Source organism: Chiloscyllium plagiosum, chromosome 21 (assembly GCF_004010195.1).
Source record: "Chiloscyllium plagiosum isolate BGI_BamShark_2017 chromosome 21, ASM401019v2, whole genome shotgun sequence".
Taxonomy (NCBI): Eukaryota; Metazoa; Chordata; class Chondrichthyes; order Orectolobiformes; family Hemiscylliidae; genus Chiloscyllium; species Chiloscyllium plagiosum.
The window spans coordinates 52,855,346-52,871,761 of record NC_057730.1 but is presented as its reverse complement, the minus strand read 5'-3'; the positions used below and the strand labels follow the sequence as shown (position 1 = coordinate 52,871,761).

The 16,416-nt window shown below is 42.8% G+C and overlaps 1 protein-coding gene across 1 annotated transcript in view; it reads left to right on the top strand.

The window, feature by feature from the left end:
• The window catches only part of ercc4 (excision repair cross-complementation group 4), a 63,806-nt gene extending 47,465 nt beyond the window's left edge, over positions 1–16,341 (top strand). Inside the window, exon 11 of the mRNA XM_043712109.1 lies at positions 16,073–16,341. Coding sequence (XP_043568044.1) covers positions 16,073–16,143 — 71 coding nt within the window. The 3' untranslated portion in view covers positions 16,144–16,341. The remainder of the gene's footprint in view (positions 1–16,072) is intronic.
• Positions 16,342–16,416: the final 75 nt, after the last annotated feature.

Sequence of the window (16,416 nt, the reverse complement as noted above, 5' to 3'; positions counted from 1 at the left end):
CCAAAATGCAGCACCTCACATTTATCTGAATTAAACTCCATCTGCCACTTCTCAGCCCATTGGCCCATCTGGCCCAGATCCTGTTGTAATCTGAGGTAACCCTCTTCGCTGTCCACTACACCTCCAATATTGGTGTCATCTGCAAACTTATAAACTGTACCTCTTATGCTCTCATCCAAATCATTTATGTAAATGACAAAAAGTAGTGGACCCAGCACCGATCCTTGTGGCACTCCACTGGTCACAGGCCTCCAGTCTGAAAAACAACCCTCCACCACCACTCTCTATCTTCTATCTTTGAGCCAGTTCTGTATCCAAGTGGCTAGTTCTCCCTGTATTCCATGAGATCTAACCTTGCTAATCAGTCTCCCATGGGGAACCTTGTCGAGTGCCTTACTGTATCCGTATAGATTACATCTATCACTCTGCCCTCTAAAGATCAGTAGCAAGGCAGCCTTTGTGAAGTGTGGAGCCGCAGAAAATGGGGGACATACTAAACGAGTATTTTGCATCTGTATTTACTGTGGAAAAGGATATGGAAGATATAGTCTGTAGGGAAATAGATAGTGACATCTTGAAAAATGTCATTATAACAGAGGAGTAAGTGCTGGATGTCTTGAAACGCATAAAGGTGAATAAATCCCCAGGATCTAATCAGATGTACCCTAAAAGTCTGTGGGAAGCTAGGGAAGTGATTGCTGGGCCTCTTGCTGAGATATTTGTATCATCAATAGTCACAGGTGAGGGGCCGGAAGACTGGAGGTTGGCTAACGTGGTTCCACTGTTTAAGAAGGGCGGTAATTATAGACCGGTGAGCCTGACCTCGGTGGTGGGCAAGTTGTTGGAGGGAATCCTGAGGGACAGGATGTACATGTATTTGGAAAGGCAAAGACTGATTCAGGATAGTCAACATGGCTTTGTGCGTGGGAAATCATGTCTCACAAACTTGATTTGAGTTTTTTGCAGAAGTAGCAAAGAACTTGCCTACCACTGATGTCAGACTCACTCGTGTTCAGTTCCCTTGCTTTTTGTTACCATCCTTCTTAAACAGTGGCACCATGTTTGCCAACCTCCAGTCTTCTGGCACCTCACCTGACATATGTTTCCTTCTTTTTCTTAACCAAACCCTCAACTTCTTTAGTCATCCAGCATTCCCTAAAGCTACCAGTGAGCACAGACTGGTAGAGGTGGCAAATACCACAAGGTGTCAGCAGTGGTCATCGAGAAAGGCGATGCTGCAACAAAACAACAAAACAGAGTAACCTCCAGTAATTGCTGCATGAAAAGAAAATACAAAGCGTTGATCTTCAAAACCGAAAGAACTGCGGATGCTATAAATCAGAAACAAAAACAGAAATTGCTGGAAAAGCTCAGCAGGTCTGGCAGCATCTGTGGAGAGAGATCAGAGTTAATGTTTCAGTCAAATGACCCTTCCTCAGAATTGCAGAAGTTCCAAGGACGGGTCACTCGACCCGAAAGGTTAACTCTGATCTCTCCCCACAGACGCTGTCAAAGCTTTGATCTTGTTTGTAGCTAAAGATTTTCTGATGGTTACTTCCAGGATCCAATCACTGAAGTTACTAACAGGGGCCTTATAAAACTGTTTGGGTGACAGTTCACTGACCACACCACAAGCATGTCTATTGCTTGTGATAATTAACCACTTCCATTCCATTAATGCAAACCTTATTGTTTATTTTCCATAATAAAAGAGACCATTGGTTAATGGAAAGGTCAGGAGAGGGTTCAATTTCGGGAGTAACTGAAGGTGTGATGAAGTAATCGCATCAAAATGTTGACCTTTTGGCACACACCTTCTGTACATTTTCTTTATTATTTCAGATTCTTATTATTAACAACACCTTGCATTTATATAGCACCTTACATACAAAAAGTCCACACACTTCACAAAGGTGCAAGGACAAATTAATGCAAAAGCAAAGGAAGTATTGAGAAGGTTGATGTAACATTTGTTTGACAAGGCAGGTTTTAAGAAGCTCCTGAAGGAAGATGTGGTGTAGAGAGGGAAATGTTTAGTGAGCAAAGAGCCTGGATGGCTAAAGGGCACAGCCATTTACTGTGTGGCAATAATAGGTGGGGAGGTGGAAGAGGCCAGAGTCAGAGAAACAAGGATTGGGATTATAGAGCAGGCCGAGCAACCAGAGGGAGGGTGGGGTTTGACAAGGAGAGGTTGAAACACAAGCATAAGAATCTTAAATTGGAGGTGTGAAAGCAGTGAGTACTAACGTAGCTCTGCAAAGTGATGTGCAGACAGAGTCAGAGGGTGTGGCCCTGGAAAAGCATAGCCTGTCAGGCAGCGTCCGAGGAGCAGGAGAGTCGATGTTTCAGGCATAAGCCCTTCATTAGGAATCCATCACATTCCTGATGAGGGGCTTATTGCCCAAAAAGCCAACTCTCCTGCTCCTAGAAGTTCATTAAATTCCTCAGGACCGCATGACTCATATTTCAGTTGTATGTTAAAGGAGCTAATATAAGTACAGAGGATCCCTGACTTATGAATGTATGATTTACGAATATGATCCCATAGAGCGTAATTTTACAGACCCACCATACAAACATTTCCTTACGAACAGCTGCTTTCCCTTTCCGCACTGTGTTCCAACTTGTATATAAATAAAAATACAAACAGAGTCCAGAACAGGATCTGCCTGTATCACTCACAGCTGTTCAGACCCTCAGCTATTGCTCCATTTCATATTTTGATCTGATTTATTGTACTCACATGTACCTAAGTACAGTGAAAAGCTTTGTTTTGTGAGCAATATAGGCAGATCATAGCAAACAAGGACATACAGATCATAAGGATGAGAGGTGACTTAGATGTTGAGAAGCAAAGACAGTGTGGATAACCGGAGAGTTTTTCCCAGGGCGGCAATGTCTATCATAATGGGGCATAATTTTAAGCTGATTGGAAGAAGGTTTAGGGGAGATGTCAGAGGTAGGTTCTTTCCTCAGAGAGTGGTGGGCGTGTGGAATGCGGTGGTAGTAGAACCAGAGACATTAGGGAGATTTAAATGACCCTTGGATAGGCACATGGACAACAGTAAAATGAAGGGTATGTCGGTTAGTCTGCTCTTAGCATAGGATAAGAGATCGGCACAACATTGAGGGCCGAAGGGCCTGTACTGTACTATTGTATGTTCTATTAGACAGAGCGGGGCATGCAGGTTACACTGACCAGGAGGTGTGCAAAGGAAGATCAACATTTGACTTAGAATTTCGGTCACAAGTGTGGAACAATTATAAGAATTGTTAGAATATCATCGACTGTAGGGAGCTCGCAAAGAGTTGGTGTCAGTGCCATGTTGTATCAGTTACAGGCCAGAGTGGCCTCGTTGTCAACTGTAACAAATCTCTGACTGTATTGAAGGAGGTCTCAGAGGAGAATGCTGGGATGGAACTGCAGAGTGGATGGAGAGGGGTGACATACAGGTCACTCATTAGGGCCTGATTGGAGCTGTAGCCCAGGCAGAGATTGGAATACAAGCAATTTTGCAAAAGACGCATTATTTTTGCATTCAGCCAGTACCCTTCCATATTTCATTCTTTATTGCATCTTGCTCTTATATTTTCAAACGCTAGAGGGAACTGTTGAATTCTGAATTACAGCACAGCACATTGTCTGCCTGATTAGGTATATTAATAAAGTAAACTGTGACTCAAGAATAAACTTCAAACCATGAAAACAGGTCAAGTATTCACCGCCTTCTTTACAACTTTTTTCTTTTTTGCATTTATATCACATCGAAACTGTTCCACCTGGGTGGTTTGCAGCTATAATGGGGTTGTGGTACCAAGACATTAACTCGCATTTCCACAGGTTGAGCTCCTGGTTTTAGAAACTTGGTCCAGATTTCCCCACAGGGGGATCTATTCGGAAAATCCAAAGTCACTCACTCTACCTGGTAACACAGCAACCTGAATGACAGATTTCAGAGCAGCTATGGCAAAAACAAAATAACATAATCCTGTTTATTTATTAGAAGAGATGTATTAGTCACCATAGTGAGAACAGATGTGAAGGCTACGGGGGTGGTTCGCCATGGGAAATGCAGGATTACAGGGATAGGATGGGGGTTGGGGTCTGCCTTTTGGAGGGTCAGTGCGGACTTGATGGGCCAAATGGCCTGCTTCCACACTGTAGGGATTCTATGATTCTCAATCCGAAGAAGCTGATCGAGTGTTTTTAAGTATGTACACACACCCAGCCAATTGCAGTCTTCTCCCTGTAATGCTATACAAAAGTTCTATCATTGGAGATCTTAAAACTCATAAAGATAGAAAAATCCCCGGCACTTGATCAGGTGTATCCCCAAACGTGTGGGAAGCTAGATCAGGGATTACTGGGCCCCTTGCTGAGATATGTGTATCATCAACAGCCACCAGTGAGGTGCCGGGAGACTGGAGGTTGGTTAATGTGGTGCCTTTATTTGAGAGCATAAGAACGCGGAGCGGGAGTAGGCCATCTGGCCCTTCGAGCCTGCTCCATCACTCAATAAGATCATGGCTGATCTTAAGAAAGGTTTGAAGGAAAAGCCAGGGAACTATAGACCGGTGAGCCTGACATCAGTGATGAGCAAGTTGTTGGAGGGGACTCTGAGAGATAGGATTTACATGCATTTGGAGGGGGATAGTCAGCATGGCTTTGTACGTGGGAAACCTTGTCTCACAAACTTGATTGAGATTTTTGAAGAGTTTTTTGAGGACGTAACTAAAAAGAGTAAAGTCTGTGTAGACAATGTCTACCTCTCTGCCCTCATTAATCCTTTTGGTTATGTCCTGAAAAAACTCTTCAAATATCTCAATCAAGTTTGTGAGACAAGGTTTCCCACGTGCTGAAAATGTGTTGCTGGAAAAGCGCAGCAGGTCAGGCAGCATCCAAGGAGCAGGAGTATCGACGTTTCGGGCATGACCCCTTCTTCAGGCTCATGCCCGAAACGTCGATTCTCCTGTTCCTTGGATGCTGCCTCACCTGCTGCGCTTTTCCAGCAATACATTTTCAGCTCTGATCTCCAGCATCTGCAGTCCTCACTTTCTCCTAGAAGGTTTCCCACGTACAAAGCCATGCTGACTATCCTCCTCCAAATGCATGTAAATCCTATCTCTCAGAGTCCCCTCCAACAACTTGCTCATCACTGATGTCAGGCTCACTGGGATTAGATCAAATGAGATTCAGGGAGGGCTTGCCAATTGGATATAAAAAATTGGCTTTTACGGTAGCAAACAGAGGGTAGTGGTGGAGGGTTGTTTTTCAGTCTGGAGGCTTGTACTCAGCAGTGTTCCACAGGGATCGGTGCTGGATCCACTGTTGTTTGTCATTGATATAGGCAATTTGGATGAGAATTTAGGACTTAATAGTTAGTAAGTTTGTGGATGACACCAAAATTGGTGGTGTGGTCAACAGTGGAGAAGGTTATTTAAAATTACAAAGGGATTTTTATCAATTGGACCAATGGACTGAGGGGAGGCTGAGGGGTGACCTTACAGAGGTTTATAAAATCATGAGGGGCATGGATAGGATAAATAGACAAAGTCTTTTCCCTGGGGTCGGGGAGTCCAGAACTAGAGGGCATAGGTTTAGAGTGAGAGGGGAAAGATATAAAAGAAACCTAAGGGGCAACATTTTAACATAGAGGATAGAGAAAGTGATGGAGGCTGATACAATTGCAACATTTAAAAGGCATCTGGATGGGTATATGAATAGGAAGGGTTTTGAGGGATATGGGCCTGGTGCTGACAGGTGGAACTAGATTGGGTTGGGATATCTGGTTGGCGTGGATGGGTTGGACCGAAGGGTCTGTTTCCGTGTTGTACATCTCTATGACTCTGAGTACAGCTGGAGTTTAATTTGGATAAATGCAAGGTATTGCATTTTGGTAAAACAAACAGGGACAGGATATACACAGTTAATGGTTGGGCACTGGGGAGTGTTGTCGAATGGAGAGGTCTAGAGGGTTCAGGTACATGGATCTTTGAAAGTTGTGTCTCAGGTAGACAGGATGGTTAAGGTCTAAAAATTGATACATCTTCTGGCCCTGATGGGCTACATCCTAGAGTTCTGAGGGAGGTGGCTGAGGAAATAGTGGAGGCGCTGACTGTGATCTTTCAAAAGTCACTGGAATCAGGAAAAGTCCCAGATGATTGGAAAATCGCTGTTGTAACTCCCTTGTTCAAGAAAGGATCAAACTGAAAGATGGAAAATTATAGGCCGATTAGCCTAACGTCGGTTGTAGGCAAAATTCTAGAATCCATCGTTAAGGAAAAGATTTCTAAATTCTTGAAAGTGCAGGGTCGGATTAGAACAAGTTGTTTCCGTTAGGTGGGGATACTACGACGCCTGGGCACAGCCTTAGAATTAGAGGGGGTCAATTTAGAACGGAAATGAGGAGGCATTTCTTCAGCCGAGAGTGGTGGGTCTGTGGAATTCATTGCCATGGAGCGTGGCGGAAGCCGGGATGTTAAGTGTATTCAAGGCAGAGATTGATAAATTCTTAATCTCGCAAGAAATTAAGGGCTACAGGGAGAGTGTGGGTAAGTGGATTTGAAATGCCCATCAGCCATGATTAAATGGCGGAGTGGACTTGATGGGACAAGTGGCCTTACTTCCGCTCCTATGTCTTATGGTCTTAAGAAGGCGTTTAGCATGTTTGCCTTCATTGCCCAAACCTTTGAGTATAGGAGTTAGGATGTCAAGTTAGGACATTGGTGATGCCACTTTTTGAGTAGTGTGTGCAGTTGTGGTCACTCTGCTATAGGAAGGATATATGACTAAATTGGAGAGAGTTCAGAAAAACATTTACCAGGATGTTGCCAGGACTGGGGGTTTCAGGTATAAGGAGCGGCTGGATAGGCAGGGGCATTTTTCACTGGAGCTTGGGAGGTTGCGGGGTGCTCCTGTAGAGGTTTATAAAATCATGAGGGGCATGGATAAGGTGAATGACAGGTGTCTTTTCCCTGGGATGGGGGAATTCAAAACAAGGGGCATATTTTTAAGGTGAGAGGAGATAGATTTAAAAGAGACCTGAAGGACAAATCTTTCACACAGAGGATGGTTCACATGTGGAATGAGCTGCTGAGGAAGTGGTGGATGCAGGTACAGTTATAGAATTCAGAGTTTGTGAGAAGATTTGTAGCTCGGGTGCTCGTTGTTGTGGTTCTGTTCGCTGAGTTGGGAATTTTTGTTGCAGACAATTCGACCCTGTCTAGGTGACATCCTCAGTGCTTGGGAGCCTCCTGTGAAGCGCTTCTGTGATCTTTCCTCCGGCATTTATTGTGGTTTGTCTCTGCCGCTTCCGGTTGTCAGTTCCAGCTGTCCGCTGCAGTGGCCGGTATATTGGGTCCAGGTCGATGTGTTTGTTGATAGAATCTGTTATAGAATTTAAAAGGCATTTGGCCAGGTACATAAATAGAAAGATTTAGAAGTATATGGGACAAATGCAGGCAAGTTGGACTAGTTTTCTTTGAGAAATTTGGTCGGTATGGATGAGTTGGAATGAAAAGTCTGTTTCCAAGCTACATGACTCTATGTGCTGGATGTCTCATATATACACAGAAATTGGTGGTAATCATCAATTATCAGTAGGCCCATGAGGATTTGATCATAAGGTTGACTTTCTCTTGTTTCCTCAATTTGTCCTCCTGTTGACAGACAATGGTCATTTATGCCACAAATAATTTTTTTAACTTAAACTGGCATGTTATCGAGAACCGGGCACAACTGGATTTCTGCAATATTTCTCAGGCCTGTAACATCAGGAGCCAAGCTGTTCAAATATACCAACATCCTTGTGTTGGTCCCAAACAGCTCACTCTTAGAACCAGCCAGTTCTCTCCATTCAAGAGACATTGTCCATCTGCTACATATCAGGCACTGCCAGTCCGTTACTCATTGGGCACTAGCAGTCTGCTATTCATTGGGCACTGGCAGTCTGCTATTCATTGGCACTGCCAGTCTGCTATTCATTGGGCACTGCCAGTCTGCTATTCATTGGCACTGCCAGTCTGCTATTCATTGGGCAGTATCAGTCTGCTATTCATTGGGCACTGCCAGTCTGCTATTCATTGGGCAGTGCCAGTCCGCTACTCATTGGGCAGTATCAGTCTGCTATTCATTGGGCACTGCTAGTCTGCTATTCATTGGGCAGTGCCAGTCTGCTACTCATTGGGCACTGCCAGTCTGCTATTCATTGGGCAGTATCAGTCCACTATTCATTGGGCACTGCCAGTCTGCTATTCATTGGCACTGCCAGTCTGCTATTCATTGGGCAGGATCAGTCTGCTATTCATTGGGCAGTGTCAGTCTGCTATTCATTGGGCACTGCCAGTCCACTATTCATTGGGCACTGCCAGTCCACTATTCATTGGGCACTGCCAGTCTGCTACTCATTGGGCAGTATCAGTCCGCTATTCATTGGGCACTGCCAGTCTGCTATTCATTGGGCAGTATCAGTCTGCTATTCATTGGCACTGCCAGTCTGCTGTTCATTGGGCACTGCCAGTCCACTATTCATTGGGCACTGACAGTCCACTATTCATTGGGCACTGCCAGTCTGCTATTCATTGGGCAGGATCAGTCTGCTATTCATTGGGCAGTGTCAGTCTGCTATTCATTGGGCAGGATCAGTCTGCTATTCATTGGGCAGGATCAGTCTGCTATTCATTGGGCAGTGTCAGTCTGCTATTCATTGGGCAGTGTCAGTCTGCTGATCATTGGGCAGTGTAGTCTGCTGTTCACTGGACACTGTTTTCAATTTGATTGTGTGCAAAAGGTAGGGTAGTTTTAAAGAACCATTCTCTACCATGATGATATCACTTAGGTTTTAAGGGAAATTGCTTCCAAAACACGTTAAATAGCCCATGGACTAACACTGAGTACAATATGTCAACGGCCCAACTGGATCTGACCCAAAGAAGCAGACTTATGAATGGACCTCTCGTATGTTCGAGTTAATCTCTGCACCTTCTCTGTAGCTGGAACACTATATACTGTTCTGTGACCTTGATGTACTTTTGTAAGGTTTGGTTTGTCTGGATAGCACGCAAAACAATACTTTTCACTGTATATATGACAATAATAAATCAAATCAAAAAGAATGATTTTTGTCTCTTTCTGTGTTATGTGCTGTAAGTGACTGTAACAGACAGAAGCAATTGTTGTCCAAGCTGATGTCATCAGTCTGACCTTGGCAGTTGTGTGAGATGCAGAGACAGTGAACGCCAAATGGAACTGGAATGTTCGGTTGACCCTATAATGTTAGGTTACATTGCAGGAATGCAGACAGGCAGTATGGTTCAACTGGGAGGAATGCACTACCCAAAGACCATGCTTCCGATATGGTGTGTTGTTCTTTCGTTGGAATCAATAAACAACTTCCTTCTCACCATCAATCATCTTGAAAATTGAACGAATGTGTGGATCCAAATTTTCAAGACCTTGGGTAGGAAGTTAGTGTCCAAATATCCTTAAATCTCATTTCTCAAAATAGAGAAAACACATTTGAGAGTCTGTGACATGAAGAAGATAGCAGCATTGATCAGTCCACAAACCATTGGATAGACAACAGAAATCTTATGAAGTGTTACTTTCTTATGCAGATGGAAATGAGTAGAAATTACTTCTCTCCAATCCTCATCAGTATTTGGCATTCTCTTCATGCAGGGAGCTAGCTCATTACATTTATTTGAGGATGAATTTTTGATTGGCAAGACAGTCAAAGGTTATGGGATCAGGAAGATACGTAGCTGCAAACAGATCAGCCATGATCATATTGAATGATTGAGCAGGCTCTGAATGTCCTACTCTTATTGGTGGAGAGGCGATTGCCTAGTCAATGGAATATTATTGCTGGACTGTTAATCCAGATAATGGCCAGGGGACCTGGGTTTAAATCTGCCACAAACGACAGTGAAATTTTAATTCAATTAAAAAAACCTGGAATTGAAAATGTAACAATGACAGAGAATCCATTATCAATTATCAGGAACAATCCATCTGGTTCACCAATGTCCTTTAGGGAAGGAATTCTTGCCTGATCAGGCCTACATGTGAGTCAAGACCCACAGCGATGTGGTTGACTCTTAACTGCCCTCTGGGCAATTAGGGTTGAGCAATAAATGCTGGCCTAGCCAGTGACACACTCATACCATGAATGAATAAAAAAAAATTCCCATGCTCTTCTTGTGACTCCAATGCAGTATATGTAGGAATCCCTTTAACTCCTTCAAATTTTTGGTCTGAGCCTCCAAGGTACAAGACTATGACATCTCTGTGTTCTGTGCCCCTGGTAGTACATTGGGCATTGGCCAAGTAATTGCAGTGCCTTGGGCCAGGGACCAAAACAACGGCCATTAAATTGTCCAAATGTCACTGTAAGCAATGACCTACATTGTTAATCGTTGGCAGTGCCAAACCACTCAACTCTGGGTCATCATCCTGTCCACTGCTATGGTCAGTTATATCCAAACGCCTGCATGATATTGTATCCCCTTCTTACATTTACAGCAATTGCTGTAATTAGGGGTCTGTACTAAAAATTTAAAATTCAGAAGTGAATAAGCTCCCAGCTCCCATGCCGATTTGACAATACTTAATGACAGTGATGTTGGGGTTTATACAACCCAATTCTAACCTAAAATAACTAATTTCTGTTATTATCTGAATACTGAACAAATTAACATCCAAATCTGTAAATGAAATGAATGATTTCATTCTTTGGAATGAAGTTCAATTAATTAAGAAGAGAAGCCACTTTATTATTTGATTTTTTGATAGGCATCAGAAAGAAAATTGAAAATGAATCCTTGTGTGCCATGACTATATTTTCTATTTTTATAACATAGTGCAGAAAACTAAGGTGGACTGAGAATGCCACTTACATTATTTTACTCTTTTTAATATTGCTCCTGAAATCAGCAAACAAAAACATCCTTGTTCCCGATAGACAGGGAAAAAAAACGAATGCCCCATCCAAACATAAAAACAGGAGGAAGAGGAGAGAAATGGCTCAACATATTTTCCCTCATTACTTATAAACGCATGTTGATAAACAGTGGTTTCAGTCAGGTCTGCCTTATGATATATGAACCAGTACATTTCAATACAAGAATGTGATATAGGAAATGTAAACACACATTTTACATTCCAGTGAAAAGGGTGGGACACTTAGTCCTGAGACCAGTAGTGAACATACTGTTTTAACCTCAATGTCAAGTAACACAGGATAGAGGGTACGTATATTGTAAAAGCAACCTCATACCGAGTCTAGTGGGGAACTTTGTAAAAATGTATATTTGTTTCGCCAATTAGATTTTCCCATCCTATTTTCATCTCTGACTATTTTTATCAGACCTCCAGTCAGTCAGCCTATCGATCTTCATGTGCCAATATTTGCACAGTAAAATAATGAGCTATATTACTGTGTAGTAAAATCTCTGTACAGAAAGTGATACAAGATTTGTTAAACTTAATTCACAGATTGAGGGCATCCCTAATTGTTCAGAGGGCAGTTAAGAGTCAGCCATGTTGCTGAGAGTCTGGAGTCACATATAGGGACCTGACCAGGTAAGGATGGCAGTTTCCTTCTTTAAAAGGCATTAGTGAATCAAATGGCATCCCCCCCACCCAACCAAACAATTGACAATGAATTCATAGTCATCATCAGACCTTTAATTCCAGACTTTATTTTATTGAATTAAAATTCCACCATCTGCTATAGTGGGATTGAACCCAGAACATTACCTGGGTCTCTGGATTAACAGTCGAGATTGTGGTGCTGGAAAAGCACAGCAGGTCAGACAGCATCCGAGGGGCAGGAGAATCAACATTTCAGGCATAAGCCCTTCATCAGCATTCCTTCACGAGAAATGTGGTTGCTCTGAAGTTTGAAGTAAATAGGTTAGTTACATAAAAACAGCAACAACAGCAGGGTGATAAAGAAGGCATATCGCATGCTTGGCTTTATTGGTCAGGGAATTGAATACAAGAGTCAAGATGTCATTTTGCAGCTTTACAGGAATTTAGTTAGGCCACACTTAGAATATTACATTCAATTCTGGTCACCACATTATAGAAAGGACATGGAGGCTTTGGAAAGGGTGCAGAAGAGGTTTACCAGGTTGCTGCCTGGATTAGAGGATAAGAATTATAAGGAGAGGCTAGAAAACTCGGATTGTTTTCCCTGGAGTGGCAGAGGCTGAGGGGAGACTTGATAGAAGTCTGTAAAATTATGAGATGCATTGATAGGGTTGACAGTCAGAATCTTTTTCCCAGAGTTGAAATGTCTAATACCAGGAGCTATGCATTTAAGGTGAGAGGGGAAAGATTCAAAGGAGACATGAGGGACAAGTTTTTTTATATAGAGAGTGGTAGGAGTCTGGAATGCACTTCTAGGGATGGTGTTTAAGACAGGTATGATAAATGCATTTCAGGGACTTTTAGATAAACACATGAATATGCGAGAAATGGAGGGATATGGACCCAGGGCAGGTGGAATGGATTAGTTACATTTGGAGTCATGTTTGGCACAACATCGAGGGCCAAAGGGCCCATTCCTTTGCTGTACTGTACTCTGTTCTAGTAAATGAGTAGAAGTGAGTCTAGCTTTGAGCTAGAAATTAAATAAGGAAAAGCATATGAGTCACTTAGGGCAGGCCAGTGATTCAATGGGGAAAATAAACAACTTGAGATTTATTAAATCAGGAATTCCATTTGCTTACATAATTGTTTCATTTTATTTTTTTTTCCACAAGGTACAGGTTGATGATAATGTACAAACATACGTGTTAGGACCATTCAGCCCCTTGAGTCTGTTGCGTCATTCAATAAACTCACTCCACATTTCCAATTACTCCATATTTCCACCTACCCCTGATAACCATTCACTTCCTGGCTTATCAGAAATCTATCTTTGCCTTAAAAATATTCAAAAACTCTGCTTCTACTGCCTTTTGATATGGAGGTGCTGGTGTTTAACTGGGATGGACAAAGTTAAAAATCACACAACACCAGGCTATAGTCCAACAGGTTTATTTGCAAGCACAAGTTTTCAGAGTGCTGCTCCTTCATCAGGTAGCTAGCATCCAAAGCAATCTGTTAAAATTCTTTGAGGAGATAATGAACAAGTTAGACAAAGGAGAGCCAGTAGTCATGATCTACTTGGATTTCAAGAAGGCCTTTGACAAGGTGCCGCACAGGAGGCTACTAAATAAGAAAAGTGTTAGAGGCAAGGTGCTGGCATGGATGGAGGATTAGTAGAAGGCAAAAAATTAGGAATAAATGAGATCTTTTTCAGGATGACAGTTGATGACTAGTGGGGTGCCTCAGTGGTCAGTGTCCTGAAGACAATTATTTACGTTATACATTGTTGTGGTTCTGTTCGCCGAGCTGGAAATCTTTGTTGCAAACGTTTCGTCCCCTGTCTACGTGACATCCTCAGTGCCTAGGAGCCTCCTGTGAAGTGCTTCTGTGGTGTTTCCTCCGGCATTTATAGTGGCCTGTCCCTGCCGCTTCCGGTTGTCAGTTTCAGCTGTCCACTGTAGTGGCCGGTATATTGGGTCCAGGTCGATGTGTTTGTTGATGGAGTTTGTGGATGAGTCACACACGCAGACGACAAGCAACATGAATTCGACTGGGACAACACTATCATTATAGGGCAAGCCAAACAAAGAACAGCCAGGGAACTCCTAAAAGCATGGTACTCATCCACAAACTCCATCAACAAAAATTTCCAGCTTGGTGAACAGAACCACAACAACGAGCACCCGAGCTACAAATCTTCACCCAAACTTTGAACGTTATACATTATAAGTTTACAGTCAGGATGAAGAAACTGAGGGCATTCCTACAGATTTGCCAGTCATGACCTCCCCTTGATGAGTCATGCTGACTCTGCCATATTTCACCACACACTTCCAAGTACTCTGCAATCTCAGCATTGCTGCTAAGTTGGCAGATGACACAAAGATAGATAGAGAGACAGGTAGTGTTAAGGAAGTGGGCAAAGAAGTGGCAGATGGAATATGATGTGGAAAAGTGTGAGGTTATGCATTTTGGTCGAAAGAATAGAGGTGTAGACTATTTCCTAAATGGAGAAAGGCTTCAGAAAGGGACTCGGGAGTCCTAGTTCGGGATTCTCTTTAGGTTAACCTGCAGGTTCAGTTGGTGGTTAGGAAGGCAAATGCAATGTTAGCATTCATTTCGAAAGAGCTAGAATACAAGAGCAGGGATGTACTGTGTAAGGCTTTGGTCAGACTGAATTTGGAATATTGTGAGCAGTTTTGGGCCTTGTATCTCGGGAAGGATGTGCTGGCTTTGGAGGGAGTCCAGTGGAGGTTTACAAGAATGATCCCATGAATGAAAGTCTTGTCATATGATGGGTGGTTGAGGACTCTGGGTCTGTACTCTGCAGAGTTTAGAAGGATGAGGAAGGATCTGATTGAAACTTACAGAATACTGAGAGGCCTGGATAGAGTGGATGTGGAAAAAATGTTTCTACAAGAAGGAGAGACTAGGACCCAAGGGCACAGACTCAGAGTGAAGAGATGACTCTTTACAACTGAGCCGAGGAATTTCATCAGCCGAAAGTGGTTAAACAGTGAACTCATTGCATCAGAGAGCTGTGGAGGCTAAGTTAAGACAGAGATAATAAGGTTGTGATTAGTAAGAGGATTAAGGATTACAGGGGGAAAGCAGGATGGTAGGGTGGAGAAGCTTATTTTTACTCATACAATGGATGAGGGCATCATTGGCTAGTTCAGCATTCATTGCCCATCTATAGTTGCCCAGAGGACAGTTAAAAGTCAACTACATTGCGGTTGGTCTGGAGTCACAGGTAGGCCATTCCAGGTAAGGATGGAAATTTCCTTCCTTAAAGGACATGAATGACCCTTACAATGAATTCATGGTGATTATTAGACTCTTAATTCCAGATTCTTTTTAATTGAATTTAAATTCCACCATCTACAATGGCAGGATTCAAATCTGGGTTCCCAGATCATCACCTGGTTTTCTGGATTAACAGTCCAGTGATAATACCACTAGGCCATCACCTTCTCAGCACAAAACAACCATGATCAAATGGTGGAGCGGACTCACTGAACTGATGGGCCTAATTCTGTTCCTATATCTTACAGTCTTAGCTCAGTTGGCTGGAGCGTTGGCTTGTAATGCATGATGAGAACAGTGTAGGCTCGATTTCTGCACCAGCTGAGGTTACCATGAAGGACTCTATTTCTCAGTCTCTCTGCTCACCTGATGTGTAGTGACCATTTCTAATAAGAGAGCAGCCATCTGGTCAAATAGGACAAATTGGTCAAATAGGACGATGACAACTTTACCCACTGTCTACGGTAATCTCGGATGTTGGCTCACCAATGCCCTCTACAACTGAATCTGACTTTTATATTCAATTCTCCCCGCAATAGGGAAGCAATGACTACCTTTTGCATACACGCACTAAAATGCAGAAACACTCAGCTATCTGGCTTCCCAGCCCCGTATGACACTATAGAATCCACTGAATGAATAATTTAGTTAATGCCGTTCACCTGCCTTCTTCTCATAACTCTGAATATTCTTCCTTTCAAAATTACATTCTAATTCCTTGTTGAAAGCTTTGTTTGAATTCACCTCCACTATACTCTCAGACAGTGCACTCCAAACATTAACCACTAACCACATGAAAAAGTTTTTCCTCATGTTGTTTTTGATTTGTTTGCCAATTGGACAGCATAGTGGCCCAGTGGTTGGCAAAGTTGTCTCACAATGCCAGGGACCTAGGTTTGATTCCACCCTCTGTTAACTGACTGTGTGGGGTTTACACATTCTCCCTGTGTCTGTGTGAATTTCCTGAAGGTGCTCTGGCTTCCGATGTCCAAAGATGTGCAGGTTGGGTGGATTAGGCATGGGAAACGCTGGATTATAGGGCAGGAGGGGTCTGGGTGGGATGCTCTTTGGGGCATTGGTATGAACTCATTTGGCCTGGTTTCACACTGTAGAAATTCTATGAATTACTTTAAGTCTGTGCTCTATCATTCTTAATCTTTTCATGATTAGGAACAGCTACCCCCGTCTACTCTTTCCAGACATCTCTTGATTTTGAATACCTCCATCAAATCTTCTCTTAGCTTTCTTTTACCCAAGGACAATGTCAACAACAAGTTCCAAAGCACTCCAGAGGAGTAAACTGGCCTAAAACAACATGGAGCAACTGAAGAAATCCTTCGTAAAGTCAGAAGTCATGCAACAGGTTCCTACATATTTTCTACCTATAAATTCTGTGTCTGTGTGCTTCACTCTATTTCACCTGATGAAGGAGCAGTGCTCTGAAAGCTTGTGATTTCAAATAAACCTGATGGACTATACCTTGGTGTCGTGTGACTTCTGACTTTGTCCACCCT